The 17,549-nt window shown below is 32.9% G+C and overlaps 2 protein-coding genes across 3 annotated transcripts in view; one reads left to right on the top strand and one right to left on the bottom strand.

The window, feature by feature from the left end:
- LOC140054043 (uncharacterized) overlaps window positions 1-9,827 on the top strand; it is a 46,328-nt gene extending 36,501 nt beyond the window's left edge. The window contains exons 2-4 of the mRNA XM_072098862.1: window positions 6,381-6,516; window positions 7,931-8,053; window positions 8,251-9,827. Coding sequence (XP_071954963.1) covers window positions 6,381-6,516; window positions 7,931-8,053; window positions 8,251-9,218 — 1,227 coding nt within the window. The 3' untranslated portion in view covers window positions 9,219-9,827. The remainder of the gene's footprint in view (window positions 1-6,380; window positions 6,517-7,930; window positions 8,054-8,250) is intronic.
- Window positions 9,818-17,530, bottom strand: LOC140054042 (dynein axonemal assembly factor 1-like). Of its 2 annotated transcripts, none has more exons than XM_072098860.1 (14): window positions 17,230-17,530; window positions 16,478-16,707; window positions 16,259-16,350; window positions 15,183-15,404; window positions 14,740-14,906; window positions 14,499-14,573; window positions 14,192-14,256; window positions 13,488-13,573; window positions 12,717-12,778; window positions 12,264-12,360; window positions 11,885-11,985; window positions 11,530-11,583; window positions 11,043-11,436; window positions 9,818-10,661 (listed from the first exon to the last, which is right to left on the bottom strand). In XM_072098860.1, exons 2-14 carry the CDS (start codon window positions 16,648-16,650, stop codon window positions 10,648-10,650), a joined length of 1,602 nt encoding a protein of 533 aa, XP_071954961.1. In that variant the 5' UTR covers window positions 16,651-16,707; window positions 17,230-17,530; the 3' UTR covers window positions 9,818-10,647. The 2 variants fall into 2 exon arrangements, with proteins under 2 accessions (XP_071954961.1, XP_071954962.1); XM_072098861.1 differs by having other exon boundaries at window positions 16,478-16,695; window positions 17,230-17,321.
- Window positions 17,531-17,549: the final 19 nt, after the last annotated feature.

The raw sequence follows: 17,549 nt of genomic DNA, 5'->3' as shown, positions 1-17,549 counted from the left end.
TGAGGTTAACATGAAATACCTATATTATAAAGCTGTATAAAATCCACAGTTCCATCCATATTATACCTGTTTATAGAACAAACGAGCATTTTGGAAGTTGTGCCAAATAAATTTAGATTGTGAAAAATTCATATTAACATTTATTTTCCATTTGTATTGCCTTTGTGAATATGTTTACTATAATTGAAGCAGTTTCTGCTGTTTGTAGAATTCTTCAAAACAAGTATATTTATGCACTGTTTAAGATTACTGTTGATATACTTCTATTCTACCTATGCAAAACATTATTGGAAACAACTACAGGTGTATATGTACTATTTATTGGACCTTGGATAATAGAATGTCTCTTAAACTTGAAATGTATTGATAAATATAACCAAGACAATGTAGATGAAGTTGCGAATGAGCTTCTTAACCGGACAGTGGCTTCTCAATTTCTTGACGTTGCTTACAATAGAATAGAACAGAAAATATTGGATGTTGCTTTCAGACAACAGTTATCATGGCTGCCACATCAACAGTATAATGTAGGGAGTAGATTTGAAGCAATGCCTGCAACATTTTGTGGAGATCAAGATATCATGTTAATTTTTAACAATACTCCAATTGTGCTGTGGCAGTTTGAACCAGAAAGGATGCATCATGAAGGTGGTTATGTAATAGCTGAGCTGAATCCAAATGAACCAGTTTATTTAAAGCTTAAAGTAAACAGTAACATACCTTTGCATGCGCCCTTAATCAATATTGTTGATGATGAGGGGTATATAGTGACCAATGAGATTATAAAGGCTGGCAGATTCAATCCAGTTAATGCCTCTACTACACCTAGAAGACATGGACCTTCAATGGAAGTATCCTATAATGATAACTATACGCAAGATGTGACATGCTGTTTGAAATGCCAGTCATGGCCGTTGTTTTCTGAAGAATTTTTCACAAGAAAAAGACTAAATAACTGGCCATCAAGTGAGTTATTAAGAAAGATTTCTGATCTTAAAATTCTGGTTGTGGGTGTTGGTCATCCAAGTAGCTCGTCAAAAGAAATTTAATGGAGATTGTCATTTTCTCTAGCTGAAAGAGAACTTTGTTTTGAACTTTGTGAACCATATGCCAGGTGCATGTGTGCCCTTAAAGCAATAAAGAACAGGTATCTTGATTTATACAGTGAATCTGATACACCAACACCATTCTGTTCTTACTTCATCAAGACTGCTTGCTTCTGGATGTGTGAGATGATTTCTTCTAAAGGTCATAGCACTATGTACTTGATCAGGAAGACGCTTGATTGGCTAATATATTGCTACCAACATAAGTACATTCCTCATTATTTTATTCCTCAACAAAACTTAATTGGACATTTACCAAAAGATCGCTGTGAAGATGTGATAGTTCTATTGAAGGCAGTTAAAAGAGATCTTTGGTGTAAAGTTATGTCTGGTATAGCAGTTATGGATACATCCTTTGTGGATACTTGTCTGCAGATACTGAACCTCCCAAAGACCAATAGTTTTACAGACTATACAAGAATGGAAAGTACCTTACTAAAGAACCCATTTGCACTTGATGCTATAAACAAATTGCTACTGAAGACAAAGGATGTTTATGTTGAAAAACAATTAAATCGTTTAACTACATTACATTTTTCAGCATTTGATTTAATTCTACTAGCATGTACAGTATGTCGAATCTTGGATTTCATCCAATTGAAGCACTAAAACTCAAACTAGATGATATACTTTTATCAGTGTTAGCATGTATTGACGAGTTAGTACCAAATGGCTACAGCAGCATTTTTATACATCATTTGTATTGTACATTAGGTGATGAATATACAATGATGTTGGCTGCATTTCAGCACATTATCTCTTATGAACATTTTGCTAATTATTGCCAAAAGCTATTAGAATATTATACATTAGGATCAAACCTTGTGTACCCTGATGGATGGACTGACCACAAATGTGTAGGTACTCAAATTAATGTCATTAAATATTATTACTTAATGGGTAAACAGGAAAAACTGAAAGAGATGCTGGTAAAGTTTGAACCAGTACTTGATGAAATAAAAAGAGACAAAGATCTATTGAATAAACTTAGAAAAATATCAATAGATCGTACAATATATTTGGACACTACTGCTTGGGCTATTGACGAGGATGTATGTAAACTTGTTAAGAGTTCTCGTACACTGTTTAGCATGAATCCAATAATTTTCATATTTTATATAAAAGCAAAAATATTTCTTGAAGATGGAAACATTGAACATGCATCTGCAAATTTAAATGAAATGAAGTTTTGTTTAATAGGAATCAATGACGTTATTGACGATAAAGTTACACAGTCATTAATTGGAATCGTGGAAACTAAACTAAAAAACAAAGCAATATTGTAAACAGTATCTCCCAACTTGTGAGAATTAAAGTATACTGTCTCAACTCTGTCTACACTATCAAACTAGTTTGACAAAATTCCCAAATATCGTAGTGATAATATGCCCAAATATTGTGTCAATATATGGGCACATCACATTTTTTGTGACATAAAGTTTGATAGTGTAGACACTGACAGTACTACTGTATGTGCGTAATATTTATTTAAGAAAAAAATGTGATTTTAATAAATTGCAAAAAAAATAAATGAAATAATTTTGTAATTATTTTTGTGTTGTTTGGTGGGCAAAAGGTTCGTCTAGTACTGGGTATACGCAGTGAAAGGGTTTATTGCTATTTATTTTGCTTATCCTTACTCATGTAATAATGAGGATTTGTTGTTTTAGACTTGAGATAATCCAAATCAGCTAGTATGTTGTTAGTAATTCTTTCCAGTCAGATTAATCTGATAGTTTATTTACCTTGATGCATGGAGATAATATTAAAGCACTAACGTTCATTGCAAAAGTATTATTGTTGGATAACACTTACTAAAACTAAACAAATAAATTATACAGTACTTTGTAGAGTTTACAAAAAAAATCTTTTTCAGAATGTGTTATTTTACATAATTTGTACCAATTGTTTATTCTGGTATTTTTGATAAAAGACTGTAGTGTCTGCAACATATAGAAACAAAATAGAATAGAACATTCTGGAAGTATGTTGTAATCTACTAGATGGTTAAAACTCAATGATTTACAAAGGGCATATTAATAATGCCATACTTGTATATAGCTGTTTTAATATCTACAATATTGGTACAAAATTAGTTTATATTGGAAGACTTTGGCAAGGAGTTGTTGCTTTGAACAATCCAAATTTGTATTTATTAACTGCCATTTCCATTGTTTTGCATTTTTGAGGATGTTGTTTTCAATAACTGAAGTAGAAAATATGCTTATGCAGTCGAGTTTAATAATGGTACTTCTACCAAGTATTGTTGTACTTTTGACACTAGGAATATTGCTAAACACAGATTTATCAGACATGTGGTGAATAAATCAAACCAAGAAGACGTTGATCAAATTGCAGTTAAGCTTCTTAGAAGCTTTATGTCAACTCAGTATATTAGCATTGCTTACAGTAGAATTCAACAGAAATTATAAGATGTTGGTTTTAGAAATTGTTGTCAGTTGCCAGTTCAACTGTATTATGTGGGAAGTATGTTTGAAGCAATGCCTAAAAGAGTTTGTGGAGATCAAGATATCATGTGCAGTGGTGGAAATACTTCCATTGTGTTGTGGCAATTTGAACCAGAAAGGATGTATCATAATGGTGGTTATGTAATAGCTGAGCAGAATCCAAATGAACCAGTTTATTTGAAGCCTAAAATAAAACAGCAACAACCTTGAGTCATTCATATCCTTATTAGATACTGCTGGTAATGGGTATTTAGAGATCAATGATTTTATAAATCTGTTTAAACATGATTCAATAAAACAAATGAGAAGACATGGTCCTTCGTTTGAACTGTCCTATAGTAATTCTAGACGTGTGCAAGATGTGACATTATGTTTGAAATGCCAGTCATGGCCGTTGTCTACCATGGATTTTTTCACAAGAAAAAGACGAAGTAACTGGCCATCAAGTGAGTTATTAAGGAAAATTTCTGATCTTGAACTTCTTGTTGTTGGTATAGGACACCCAAGTACTACATCAAAAGATACTGAATGGCGATTATCATTTTCTCTAGCTGAAAGAGAACTCTGTTTTGAACTTTGTGAACCATATGCCAGGTGCATGTGTGCTCTTAAAGCCATAAAAAAAACATATTCATTTGTACAGTGAATCTGATCCACCAACACCATTCTGTTCTTACTTCATCAAGACAGCTTGCTTTTGGATGTGTGAGACAGTTCCTTCTAAAGGTCATAGCACTATGAACTTAATCAGGAAGACACTTGATTGGCTGATACGTTGCTATCAACAGAAAGACCTTCCTCATTATTTCATTCCTCAACAAAATTTAATTGGACATTTATCAAATGGACATTGTGACCATGTGATAGTTATGTTAATAGAAGTTAAAAGACATCTTTGGTGTAGCGTAGTGCAAAGTGTCAGCGCAGTTGAAAATAGTAACTTTGTGGATGCTTCTCTCAAGATTCTGAACCTGCCAAAGACTAATAGTTTTAGTGACTTTACAAGTCTGAAGTCTACCCTACTAAATGAATCCCTTGCCCTTGGTGCTATTATTAAATTTGTACGGCAATGTGATGATGCTTACGTTAAGAAACAATTATATTGTTTAACTTCATTACTATTTTCAGGAATAAGATTAGACCAAATTCAACATGAGAAATCTACATTGTTTGTTAATTTATTTAACCTCCATTCCAATGACAATATACTTTTTTCAATCTTAGCATGTATTAATGAGTTAGTACCAAAAGGTTACAGGATCATATTTATACATAATTTATGTTGTATGTTCGGTGATGAATATACACAATTATTGGCAGCATTACAGAAAGCACATCCCTCTTATCAATTCTCAGATAATTATATGCAAAAGCCATTAGCCTATTATACATTAGGATCAAACCTTGTGTACCCTGATGGTTGGACTGACCACAAATGTGTAGGTACACAAATTAATGTTATTAAATATTATTACTTAATGGGTAAACATGAAAAATTGATGGAGATGCTGGCAAAGTTTGAACCAGTACTTGATGAAATAAAAAGAGACAAAGATATGTGTTGTAGACTGTAAAGTGTCTGTAACACCACCTACCAAATTTGGTACCTCTTGGGCTGTTGATAAGGATATATTTGAACTTGTCAACCATTTTGATAGAGCATTTGTTATAAACACTGTAGTTTTCATATTGTATTTACAAGCAAAAATATTCCTTATCGATAGAAACATTGAAAGTGCATTTGCAAATTTGAATGACATGAAATTTGTTTTAAATGTAATTCATGACAGCTGTATTGAGGAAAGATATGTGATACAGTCATTAATTGAAATTGTGGAAACTAAACTAAACAATGCAATATTGTAGATATTATCACCCAACTCTTGAGAAAATCGAATAAAGAAATAAATTTGTTAAAAATATCCTTCTTCTCATGTTTTATTAGTATTTATGTTAATGAATATATGCCTATTAAGTAAAACAACACAACTATTATTTTTAATTTTTATTTGTAATAATTCTTTACGTTAAACCATTAATAAATATGTACGTGTCAACAAATCTTCATCTGGCAATGACTAGTGGTTGCTAGGATTAGCTTTGCTAGTTGTACAGCAGCGCCCCCACTAGTAACCTTGGTTTACAAGTGAAATGAGTTGGTCATATGTGAGAAAGCGAGAACCCACCGTCATCCCTATTCATGGTACATTTGTTTTTTTCTGATCCATAAAGATTCTTTTAGTATTGTGCATTTTTTTTCTGATATTTTTGTTATGTCCCAGTTGGGGTGTGGCTAAATCTGTTCATATGATCCGGTTCTGTTTTTCAAGTTGCTAATGTTCAATCTTTCTTGTGTTCTTCCATCCTGGTTTTTAACTTTCTTCCAGTTTCTCTAACATATACAGCTTCACAGCTTAGACATCCTATTTCATAAACTACTCCACAAGTACTGTCCTTCGAGATTTTATCTTAGCAACCACTAACATTATAGTCATTGCCAGATGAAGATTTGTTGACAAGTCGAAATGTCGCACACCTACGCATTTATCAATAGTTTAACGTAAAGAATTTTATACAGATACTGTATATAGATTTTTAAAATATTATTTCATATCTAAGCTATAGATGATGTATAGTATATTTTGTACCAAACAGGTTTGGAGATAATAATTCAGAGATAAACTCTATTTTTCTTAGTGTGAAATAGACTCTGTAACACCATTCCAACTCTGAAACCATAATAAAGTCTGGTTCACACTAATGTATTATTATCAATATCTATTTTTGGTTTTCTTTACTGCTGTAGAGTCAATTTTCATCCAGTCCAAAATCAACTCCATCTTCTAAAAAGTATCATTCGTTAGTATCGTCAGATATTGACTCTCCTCTAATTTCACCAATAAAGATGGACTTGCTTGAGAATCTTTCAGATAATAACAGAGGTAGGTTAGCTTGTGAAGAAAAAATAAAATTATTTATTTATTTATATTGATTTACACAGTGCTATGCAACACAATTGATTTGTATATATGTATGTGTGTGTGTATGTATATAGCTCTGCTAACTTTTCTGGCTGTTTACTTTATCGTTTTGATTTAGTTTTTCGCTTTTTTTGTATCTCCATTGAGATCCAGCCACTGATACCCACAGCATTGTCATTTTTTTCAGTTATTTGTCTTTGGATTTATATATATTTGTATATATATATTTATATATTCTTTGCCTGATTTGTTTATATATAAATATTGTATATTTATATATATATATATATGTAACTGAAAATAGTCTATATAGGCTATATATTTATATTATATTTCCTCATCTTTATCGTTTCAAATTAATTAATTAACATTTCAGTATATCGCCGGGCTGTTTAGAATTAATGTTTATTGTCTGATGAGTTTGTGTGTATGTATGTATGTATATATGTATATATACATATATATAGGTGTGTGTGTACATATATACATATATATACAAATAAATAAAATAATTAAATTAATGTTAATGTTCTTTGCCTGATTTGTTTATATATATAAATATGTATATTTATATATGTGTGTAACTAAAAATAGTCTATATAGGCTATATATTTATATTATATTTCCTCATCTTTATCGTTTCAAATTAATTAATTAAAATTTCAGTATATCGCCGGGCGGTTTAGAACTAATGTTCTTTGCCTGTCGTGTTTATATATTATATTAATGAAATGTATTATTTGTAACTCGTACTTACTTTTTTTAATACCTTATTCAGTTGTTTTATTATTGAATGAAAGAAAGAAAATAAATGTTTACGTTGAGTTGAGTTGAGTTGAAGAACTGTAACAAATGGCCATAAGTGAAAATATCTATTTTTTTTTTTAATAGACCCTTTGTATTGCCAAAATATTACAGACTGCAGATCAGTGCTATCCATAATCAGCCCTACATTTATATAAACAAAAAGACAACCTTGTATCCAAAAGATTATGGAACATTGCAGTATCAAAGCATCATGCCCAGAATTGTCAAACTTCTTATGAAAAAGTGTAGATGTAGATGTGCTCAGCAGAAGTGTACTCTAAGTTGCTTCCACCCGATATTCAATTAAAAACTTCCACATCGCTTTATTGTATATCATTATCAACATTTAGTACTGGTTAAAGGTCTTGTACCATCCATATTCACTGTTGTGAAATCTAAAGCGCTAGAATAGTCTGCACTATCAAATTTTAGGTGACAAAATATGTGATTAGATTAGTATTTTCTAGCTACATATCTCAAGAAGATACATTTTTTCTTATTCAAATTTATTCAGCTGTTATATTATATTTAGTGTAATATTAACATATTAATACATTATTATATACAGTGTGGATGCATCCAATAGAAAACACACCATGTGGAAAGACTAAGTTCTACCTACCACCTCCTGGAATATCACCGATTCCTTGCTTCTCAGGCAATGTATCAACATTAGGCAGTAGTGGTAAAGGTAAACAAACAGTTATTATTTGAATTTTATTACACCATATAAAATAGTCCACTTGAAAACAGGTAGTTGTTCTTAGTCCACTGCTAGTTCACTGACTCTCTGTACTCACTAAAATATAGCTATTATGGTTTACTTATCAACAAAAGACTACTGGTATTAATTGGTTATCTGTGGTCTTTTTGGGAATTCTTTTTCAGGTAAGGAAAATAAATTTGGATCAATGCCAAAAAAATCAAATCTGAAAGTGGCAAACTCAGGCAATCTTCCAAGAGGTGCCGTAGCTAAGCTAAACCTGATGACAGTGTTGGATAGACATGCTGGTTGTACCACCAACAAATATCTTAAAGAAGTCAACATGCAGACACCAGTCAGCAAATTATCAAAGGAAGTATTAATGCCAGAAATGTTACTACCAATAGAACCTGTATTGGACAGTAATACAGAGAAAAGGGAAGTTAGTGATAAAGAGCACCAAGACTTGCAGATGGCTTCTTCCGCAACCACAGGATATGAGAATCAACGGAAACTGTCGCAAGTTGATGCTAGCATGTTGGACTTTGACGCATCACCAGATACATTTGACAGTGACACCAATGCAGCTGAGGAGTACCTAACAAGTACTATGAGAAAAGACTATTTTTCAGAAGTGCCAAAAGAGAAGAGAGAAGAATGTAGCTTTCCAGTCAATAGTTTGTCAGACAACGATGTTGGTTGCCATTTGAATGCTGTTCAGAAGTACCTGACAAGTACCATGAGAAATGACTACTTTTCAGAAATGGCAAAATGTAATGAAAACAATGAAGAATTTAGCTTTCCAGTGAATAGTTTAACAGAAAATGATGACGGTTGCTTTTTAGGTAAAGAGAGTGCAGTTGATATGAGCTTCTGTCCAGAGAATGAAATGGATATATCACAAGAAAGTCTTTTACTTCCAGAAAGTGACCATCGCTTGGGAACTCCAGTTAGTGAATGTAATAATATGCCAAGCCTTAACTCAATCTCTGGTCATAATCAGCCCATTGACTCGGGAGTTAATGGCATGACCAACAGTGGGTCAATACAAGACGATTGTAAGATGGCGTCGGAGAGATGCGACATGGAAATGAGTATGATTGAAGGAGGTTACAATGCTAATACCCCACCAGCATCAACACTACCTGTATAATGTAAGATTCATTACTAAAGATTGTATTAACAGAGGATTAGAAATGAATGTTTCTTGAGGAATATGTTTAAAGGGTCTTTCACTCCTGTTCCGGCACGGTTCCAGTCCTACGCGGTTTCAGTCTGGCGCCGGCAAATCAAGTCGAACGTCAAGATTTAGTTTCCATGACGCGGCTATGCTCCAATCAATATGTCAATTGCGTAAAAACGAAACATTGATGTTCAATTTGATTAGACGGCGCCAGACTGGAACAGGTGTGAAAGACCCTTAAGAGTATTGTTAGTGAATATGTTCAGTTAAAATAAACACCTCAGATTCAATGATTTGCTATGGTTTATGGTCGGACAGTGACATTTTTTAATTGTCTTATATCATAGCCTTATCAATAGCCATTTTCAACTTTTAAATTATTATTGAATGCCGTATGCAACCGGTTCTTTCCTTTCTTTTGTTGTTTTTTAAACAATACTTATTCTTTAATCATTAATACTCATTCCTTCCACGTTTTATACTTTATGTACTGTACATCATGAATAAATTACATTTTCAACATTCCAAGCTATCATACCTTAAAGAAGTTGTAGATAAATTTTATATGTAAATTAATAACATTAATGTTAAGTATCAATTAAAAACGTTAAATTTTGTATTAAAAGATTAAAATTGAAGTAGTGTGTAAATTACCTCAAGACCTAAGATTTATGCAAATTAGGTGATAGCAAAACAATATTTCTACTCAAATACCAAAATAACGATCTGAAGAAAAATCAGTTTCTGTTGATTATAACTGATATTGATTAATGAATAATTAATGAACGGGTCTCAAGTGAAAGCTGGTGCTATAGTATAAATAAATGTTTTTTTTCAATAATGTATGAAACTGTTATTTATTCAATATACAATTTCCCGAAATATTTGTCTTTGTTTAGGCAGTTTCCCCAAAATAGAACACGCAACATTCAGACCACCAAGCTTAGGACAAACAACAAAATTAATAGTTAAATTATAACAATATTTAAATACATTTAATAAAACCTCTATAAATCGATAACTACAAACCAATGACGTTATATTTCAAATAAGATAAGCAAGGTATTTGTGTTTTTACCCTTTTCCTAAATAAATTTAATAATGTACTATTTTCTTCATATAACTGTATCTGATAGGAACCAACTTCTGTTTTATTACTCTTTCCTTCATCATTCCATTTTAAATAATTAAGTGCTTGGCTAGCTGTATATTTTTGGAATCATGGCACCACTTGTACATATTTCTCTTGTATCAATATAAGCTTCTGTATGAAGTATATTTGGCGAGTCCACCAGGGCTAGTTTGGTTATATTTATGTCAGTGACAGTTTTTAACGTTCATACTAAATCAAACGTTGATCCAGCATTGGATGCTAATTCCCAAATCTTGGCCTCTAGTTTCAGTTGGCATCATCTGAAATTGAAGAAAAGAAAAACTTATTTTTTTGAGGAACATACCCTACTGCCTAAACAAGTTATTAAATCCTAGTGTAGATCATATATATATTTATAGGGTGGAATTGAGAACAGATGTCATCAAATTTTCTTAAGTACCAGTACGTATGGAATCTTTAATTGGAAGGAAAGCGTAGTTGCATGCTATTTGATTGGTAATCTCCCGAGGTTTGACAGGGGTCTCTTGTGAAATTTAGGAGAATTTCCAGAAAATTTTCTTCACACGATGAAAACCTGGTTACAAGTCGTTACTTTTTGCACCTGTGAAAGCATTAGGTTATCAATTTTCTCCTGTCATATAGAGAAGAATTTTGTAATATACATCAACTGGCAATATTACCTTTGTTCGTTTGATTGCTCTGTGACATATCATCAACTAATTCCTCCACTATTAACTTCCCTTTTGGCTCTGTAACTCCTTCATCTACAACTTTACTACCGTCATCACAACTAATTTCCTCAATCAACATTCTTCTCATTGGCTGTGGTTCATGAGGATTAATAATGAGACTGTCTAATGCTGTACTGCCATCATCAAGATCAACCAGAGATGAATCATGAATTGGTTCTCTCTTTGTGAACAGAGGTTCTGCAGCGTTTTCTGGTGTGGGTTCACTGGCATGGATCTCCTCTGTGATGGGTTCACTGGCATGGAGCTCCTCTATGATGGGTTTTTTCAGTGTTGGTAACTCTTCATCTTCGTTTAATATTTGAATAACGGGTTGGAAACATTCCTGGAATAACCAAAATTGTATATTATTTCTTTTAAATAAATCAAAGAATAAAGTTCAATTGTACAGCAAAAACAGTGTTATTACAAGACTTACTTTAGGTGCTGTATCTTGAATATCTATTTCCACTTCTTCTAAATCTGGAAGGTCCTGTAATTAAAAAAAACAAAACCATTCAAAATTCCAAGGGAACAATTTACTGTAATATATATGTATAACACTACAAACAACTTTTTTCAGGTTTGATTTTTAGCTCCAAATACTTTAATTCTGGTTGAAGAAAAATGTGGCTACAGTGTTGTTACTGTAGTTATTATATAGTAATTCGTACTCCAGGGACTTGAACCAAGGCAATCTATGTGTTGCCTTGCTTCATCACACTTGGTATTACTGTATTTATTACAAAGTGATGGTATTTCCATATTTGAAACATAGCCGTATGATAGCTTACATCAATGTTAATCTTTTCATCTTGGAGTTTGATGGTTTCAACATCATCGTCCATTTCTGTTATGAAAACTGGTTCCTTTGATGCACCATCTTCAAGACATTCTGAATAAAATACATCAAGATAGTTTGTTTCATAAAGGAATTATTTAAAGCAGAAAAGACAAAGATTAAATACAGCTAAAGTGCTTTAAAATAATTATATATGCTGGTCACCGACTTTTAAATGTAAATTAGGCTGTCAGCGACAAGCTCATTAACTTGTGCGCATGACGGTCTACTTCATAACAAAATGTCTATTATTAATTATGGTTTCACCTTGTAAGAAGAATTTGGGACGCTGAGCACCACAGTCAAAGAAGTCACTAAGAAAGATTACCTACCTTTGCAATTGACATCAAATGTTAATTGGATATCTTCATCTGGTGGGTAGAACTTCTCTTGTGCAACCACTGGCTTAGGTCCTGTATCACCATTTGCCTGGAAGACAAAACATTAGTTATGTAACTTATGTAACTGCAGATATGCATGATTGACTGCCGGTGATTTTTTAAAAATTTCATTTTTTTTAAATTTAATTTTTTTATTTTATGTCTTCTGGCACATGGTATCCCCCTGAACAGGAGCTATTTTGTTTACTAGTTCACCAAGGTAACCCCCTACTTGTCTCGAATGATGAACTGGGTTCTTTAAAGTGCACATCGTCCTTATCTGACTTTTCTATTAAATGGTCATTTCCCTTCTTCCCTAATTGTCATAAATGGAGTGCACTCCTACCTACATTTGTACCTCAAAAATAAATTATATCTATACCACTAAATAATGCAATAACATACCTCAGCAATCTCCTCCCGTTCTTTTCTCAGCAATTCTGCTCGTCTTCTAATTTCAGTCAAAGCTTAAATACAAAAGGAAATGAAAATTACCATTTATTTAAAATACTGTAAATTTATAACATAATTGATAAAAACATATCGGGTATAGATGTAGCACCTGTTTTACATTGATCTAGTTTTTACAAATAAAAGGTTAAAAACATACATAAAAACTCTTAAAACTTGCTAATAAAAATCACAATACAAAAACATAATGTATATATATATATATATATACATTGCGTGTGTACAACTGAGGAGTAGTGCTGTTCCGCCGTATCACGCCAAGAATGTTAAAGAGTCGCTATCCAATCGAGTTTGAACAATACCATGAAAGCCCCAGTGGTCTAATGGTTAGGACATCTGCATACCAAGCAGGCGGTCCGAGACTTGGTTGGGGCGACTTTTTCACATTCTCACAGATTTCCTCATCTTTATCATCTCAAATTAATTAATTAAATTTCAGTATATCACCGGGCGGTTTAGAATTAATGTTCTTTGCCTAAGGTATATATATATACATTGCACGATATAAAGAGTGAAAGAACAAAATCGAAACATGGTTACTTATAAAGTGGCAAAAAAATAGTTTAAAAAGACAATCTCTAAATGAATCCCTAAATAAAATAATATTATTACTAAATAATAAATCATTCAAATATCAAGTTTAACATTATATATTACAGTAAATTTAAGATAATAATTTAATTATAATAATAATAATCATCCTACCATCAATGCTAGCTTGGATTTTAGCCTGTTCCTTTGCAGCCCATCTTTCTCTTTCAGCTTTCTCAGCCTCACGACCACCTATTGCCCTAAAAAAGATTTTCATTTTTTAATGCACTAGGTAACAAAGACACAATTAAATTTTGAAATTGATTTCTTCTTTATACTGGGTGAGCCCCAAGAATTTTTATCGTGCACATTTAAAACAATTTTTTTATTTATTTATACTGGTGACCTCTGCAGTCAAAGACTGTTCTTTCAGATGGCCCAGTTATGTGTCAGTGTCTGTGTGTGACAGTTGCTGTGTGTGGACTAGTACACCGCGGTAACCCCTTACTCGTCCCGAAAGATGTACTAGGCTCTTTGAAGTGCACATGAGCCAGATGTGTACACTGGAATGGAACTATGGTTTATATATATTATATATGTTCTACCACCAGAACCATGGAACGAGTGAGCCTCGATCACTTGCCGATGTTATGGTTATGTAATTATGGTTCCACTGTCTTAACCGCTCGGCCACTCACTTGCTATGTACAATATATACACAGGACCAAAATAATTATTTACATTACACTTTTACTCCAAGGCAATAAAAGCGATATCTGTCAGTAAACAATTTTTTACTTTATATTAATTTATATGCATGAACAATATCAATATTCATCATGAAAAACACTCCTGAATCACATGCTATGTAAACTTACCATGCTTCTGTGCAGGCCCTATCTTTGGGGAATACTGGCCGGTCATCTAAATATGTTAATGTTTTCTGTAAGTAGAAAGTGTTGTACACTATAAATTGTATAATTTTTTAAATATTTGACATATTAATGCTACTGAATTAATGGTACTGTATAATAATAAGAGGGACCCCTATCCTTTACAACATGTTATATAAAGTAGTACAGTAAAATATTCTCTGCAATATCATGGAATATTTGGATAGACAAGAGATGAAAAAGAATTCACAAAATAAAAAAATTTATATTTGACACAAAAAAATGTACAAACCACTTTTAGGATGAGTGTCTTTCTATAATTCTTTGTGTGTTTGATAATTGGATTTCCCATCAGGTTTAAAACTCGCTGAAAAAAAAAGGGAAAAATGTTTATCAAAATAAAACTTTTACGGATTGAATCTAACGCTATGTACAGTAATGTTAAATAATGTACTGTTATCAGCTAAAACGCATCATTAAAATTTGAACATGATAGCACAAATACTTATTATAGTACAAAAATATATATTTACCAGGCTTTCCATACTTCCAAGTACATCAAAAATATCTGGATCATCGAGTCGGTTATGTGACATGTCCAGAACACTAAGGTTTTTACATTCTTTTAAATGTTCAATATCTTCGGCTTTTACAAGTTTATTATGAGCAATGTTGAGGGTGTTGAGAACAGGAAGACAACCTAAAAAAATGAAATAAGAAAACTTTTAATGGTTGATAAACTGCAGACACAACAAGGACATACGAGCAACATAAGTAATTTAATCATAAAGTGAAAGGAGTATGCTGAACATCACCTATAAAGATAGGAAAAGCAATAAATTTGTCAGGGAGCAAACCGATATTCAAGACATACTCGAAACTGTGAAAAGAAAAAAGTGGACATGGGCAGGTCATGTTTCCAAAAAAACGAGTCCTAGACTTGGGTACCCCGAGTAAAAATGATACATAACATTACCAAGATTTTCGATCTTTGTGATGAGGTTATTGCTGACATTGAGAGTGTCCAACACCTGAAGGTCTTCTAAGTTCTCCAGCTTGTCAATCAGGTTCTGCTGCAAGAACAGACATCGCAGCTCTTTCTGGTTACTCAGGTTCTCAATTGTCTTAAACCCATTACACTCGAGGTAAACTGCCTTCAAGCCAGTATATTTCTCAAGACCTTCAAGCTTTGTGTAACCTACAAGAGAAATGTAACCATTTTTATTACTTCATTTCCTACTTATTTTTAACAGTTAGGAATGTTACATGATCTTCAATCAATCCACCATTTTAATCTCTGTATTGGATGTAAATGTGCAACTTTTAGCTGGCATTGCAAGATGTGCTTCTAATTCCCTATCAGGATCTCATTCATATATATATTTTATTTCACCTTATTTACAGAGGGTGACCCTAAACAGCGTATGCTGACAATCAAGGGGCCCTCTAGATGAGAGTGACAGTGGCTGTATGTATACTAGTACACCGGGGTAACCCCCTACTCGTCTTGAAAGGTGTACTAGGTTCTTTTAAGTGCACATGAGCCAGATGTGTACACTTATTACACTCCTTATCCGAGAAGACTCGTTCTACCACCAGAACCATGGAGCAAGTGAGGCTTGAACCCATGCCGATATTAATATGGCAAGGTACTACAGTTCCACTGTCTTAACCGCTTGGCCACTCACTCAATATTCTTTTTGACTGGTTGTTTCTGCTCCAAAATTGGGGAGGTGCGACATTTGTCCAATGTGTGTCAGACCTTATGCGTTTAAAAAAAGTGACTTACCTTTAAGTGACCATAACGCACCAATATTGATTCACCCATGTTGTTGTTCATGATATGGTGGATGGTAAAGTGATTTTTTGGCGTACTGCGTCAATAATTAGTTTAAATGATGCACCAAAGATGTACCTTTCCTGGGGGGTCTATAGTGGGTCATACAGTGGACAAGTGTATAATTGTTCCGTTATTTAATACACAATTACTTGCTTAGGACGAATATCAATCCTAACAATATTGAATTAATTTGTTTAATTGAAGAAACATACCTTTATAATGGAGATACAGCACATCATTAAGCTCTGGCGTTCTGTAAAGACCATTTGCCTTGCAATGGTCTTTTAAGGCCTTCTCTGTGATTCTACACAAAAAAATATCTCAAAGTTAACCAAAACTATTATTGATAAATTGTTGTATTTAAATAGAGTAATTTTTATATACTGTAGTTCACCTCAGTCCTGTGACAGTGAGTGAGCTAGCCTACCTACCTGGGATATTTATTTTTATCTTTTTGTTTTTCTTCTTCCATTTGTTTCCTTTCCTCTTCATCTGTTTTATTTTCTGTTACTGGTATTACAGCAGGAACCTCCTTGATACCTTTTTCCTTCATTGTGATCTCTTCTTGTTGATCATTATTCTCAATTTCTACAATGGATGGCATCGTGTTCTCCTTCGATCCCTCTTGGTTTCGCCTATTTTATGATTTCTGTTAAACAAACTAGAAAAAAATTACAAAAACAATACTAGGCCTAGGACTAATTAGGAAGATGTACATCTCCCTGGCCTAATAATATAGGCTAGCATATAATAAAAATGATTTAAATAGGCCTAGCCTAGGCCTAATTGAATTGTAATACTAGCTAGGCCTACCTAGGCTATATGCTATTGTATTGTAAAGCGCTTTGAACAGTTTTATTGAAATGGCGCTATATAAATGTATTATTATTACAAACGCATACAATTATACCTAGGCCTACTACTATAGCCATTAGGAATTTAGGATGATGGCCTGCTGCTGGGCTTGGATAGATAGGCCTCTAAGGCCTAGCTAGTTAGTATAGGCCTAGGCTAGGCTAGTAGGCTAGGCTAAGAATAGGCAGGCTACCTCTAGGCCTAGTAGCTAGCCTTTATTGATGCTTGTTTAGGATAACCTTGTTTTAAGAAGGCTAGCTTATGTTATAATAGATAATAAGAAATGTATTATTTGAATAAATATTGTTTAATTCATAACCCTACATACCAAATATTTAAAAATTAATTTCTTCTTTCCATCAGCAGAAAACTTCCGCCGTACACTATACTACGAAGTGTGGTGTGTGTAGCGTACATGTACTGCTTGGCAACAATAAACATTATTCATTATACTATAGAGGGCGCTAAGGACAAACATTATAGCAGCTACAGTATATCTAAAAATGAGTCGCCAAAATAAAATTTCATTATTGACTACTGTATATGACATCACATGTGATTAAGTGTAAGAAGGACATCATTTATCTTTTCTTGAGTTACACTTATTTTCAGTTTTCACTTAATTTTGTTTACCATTCTGAAAACCTA

This window comes from Antedon mediterranea, chromosome 7 (assembly GCF_964355755.1).
Source record: "Antedon mediterranea chromosome 7, ecAntMedi1.1, whole genome shotgun sequence".
Classification (NCBI taxonomy): Eukaryota; Metazoa; Echinodermata; class Crinoidea; order Comatulida; family Antedonidae; genus Antedon; species Antedon mediterranea.
This window is presented reverse-complemented; position numbering and strand designations above follow the sequence as displayed.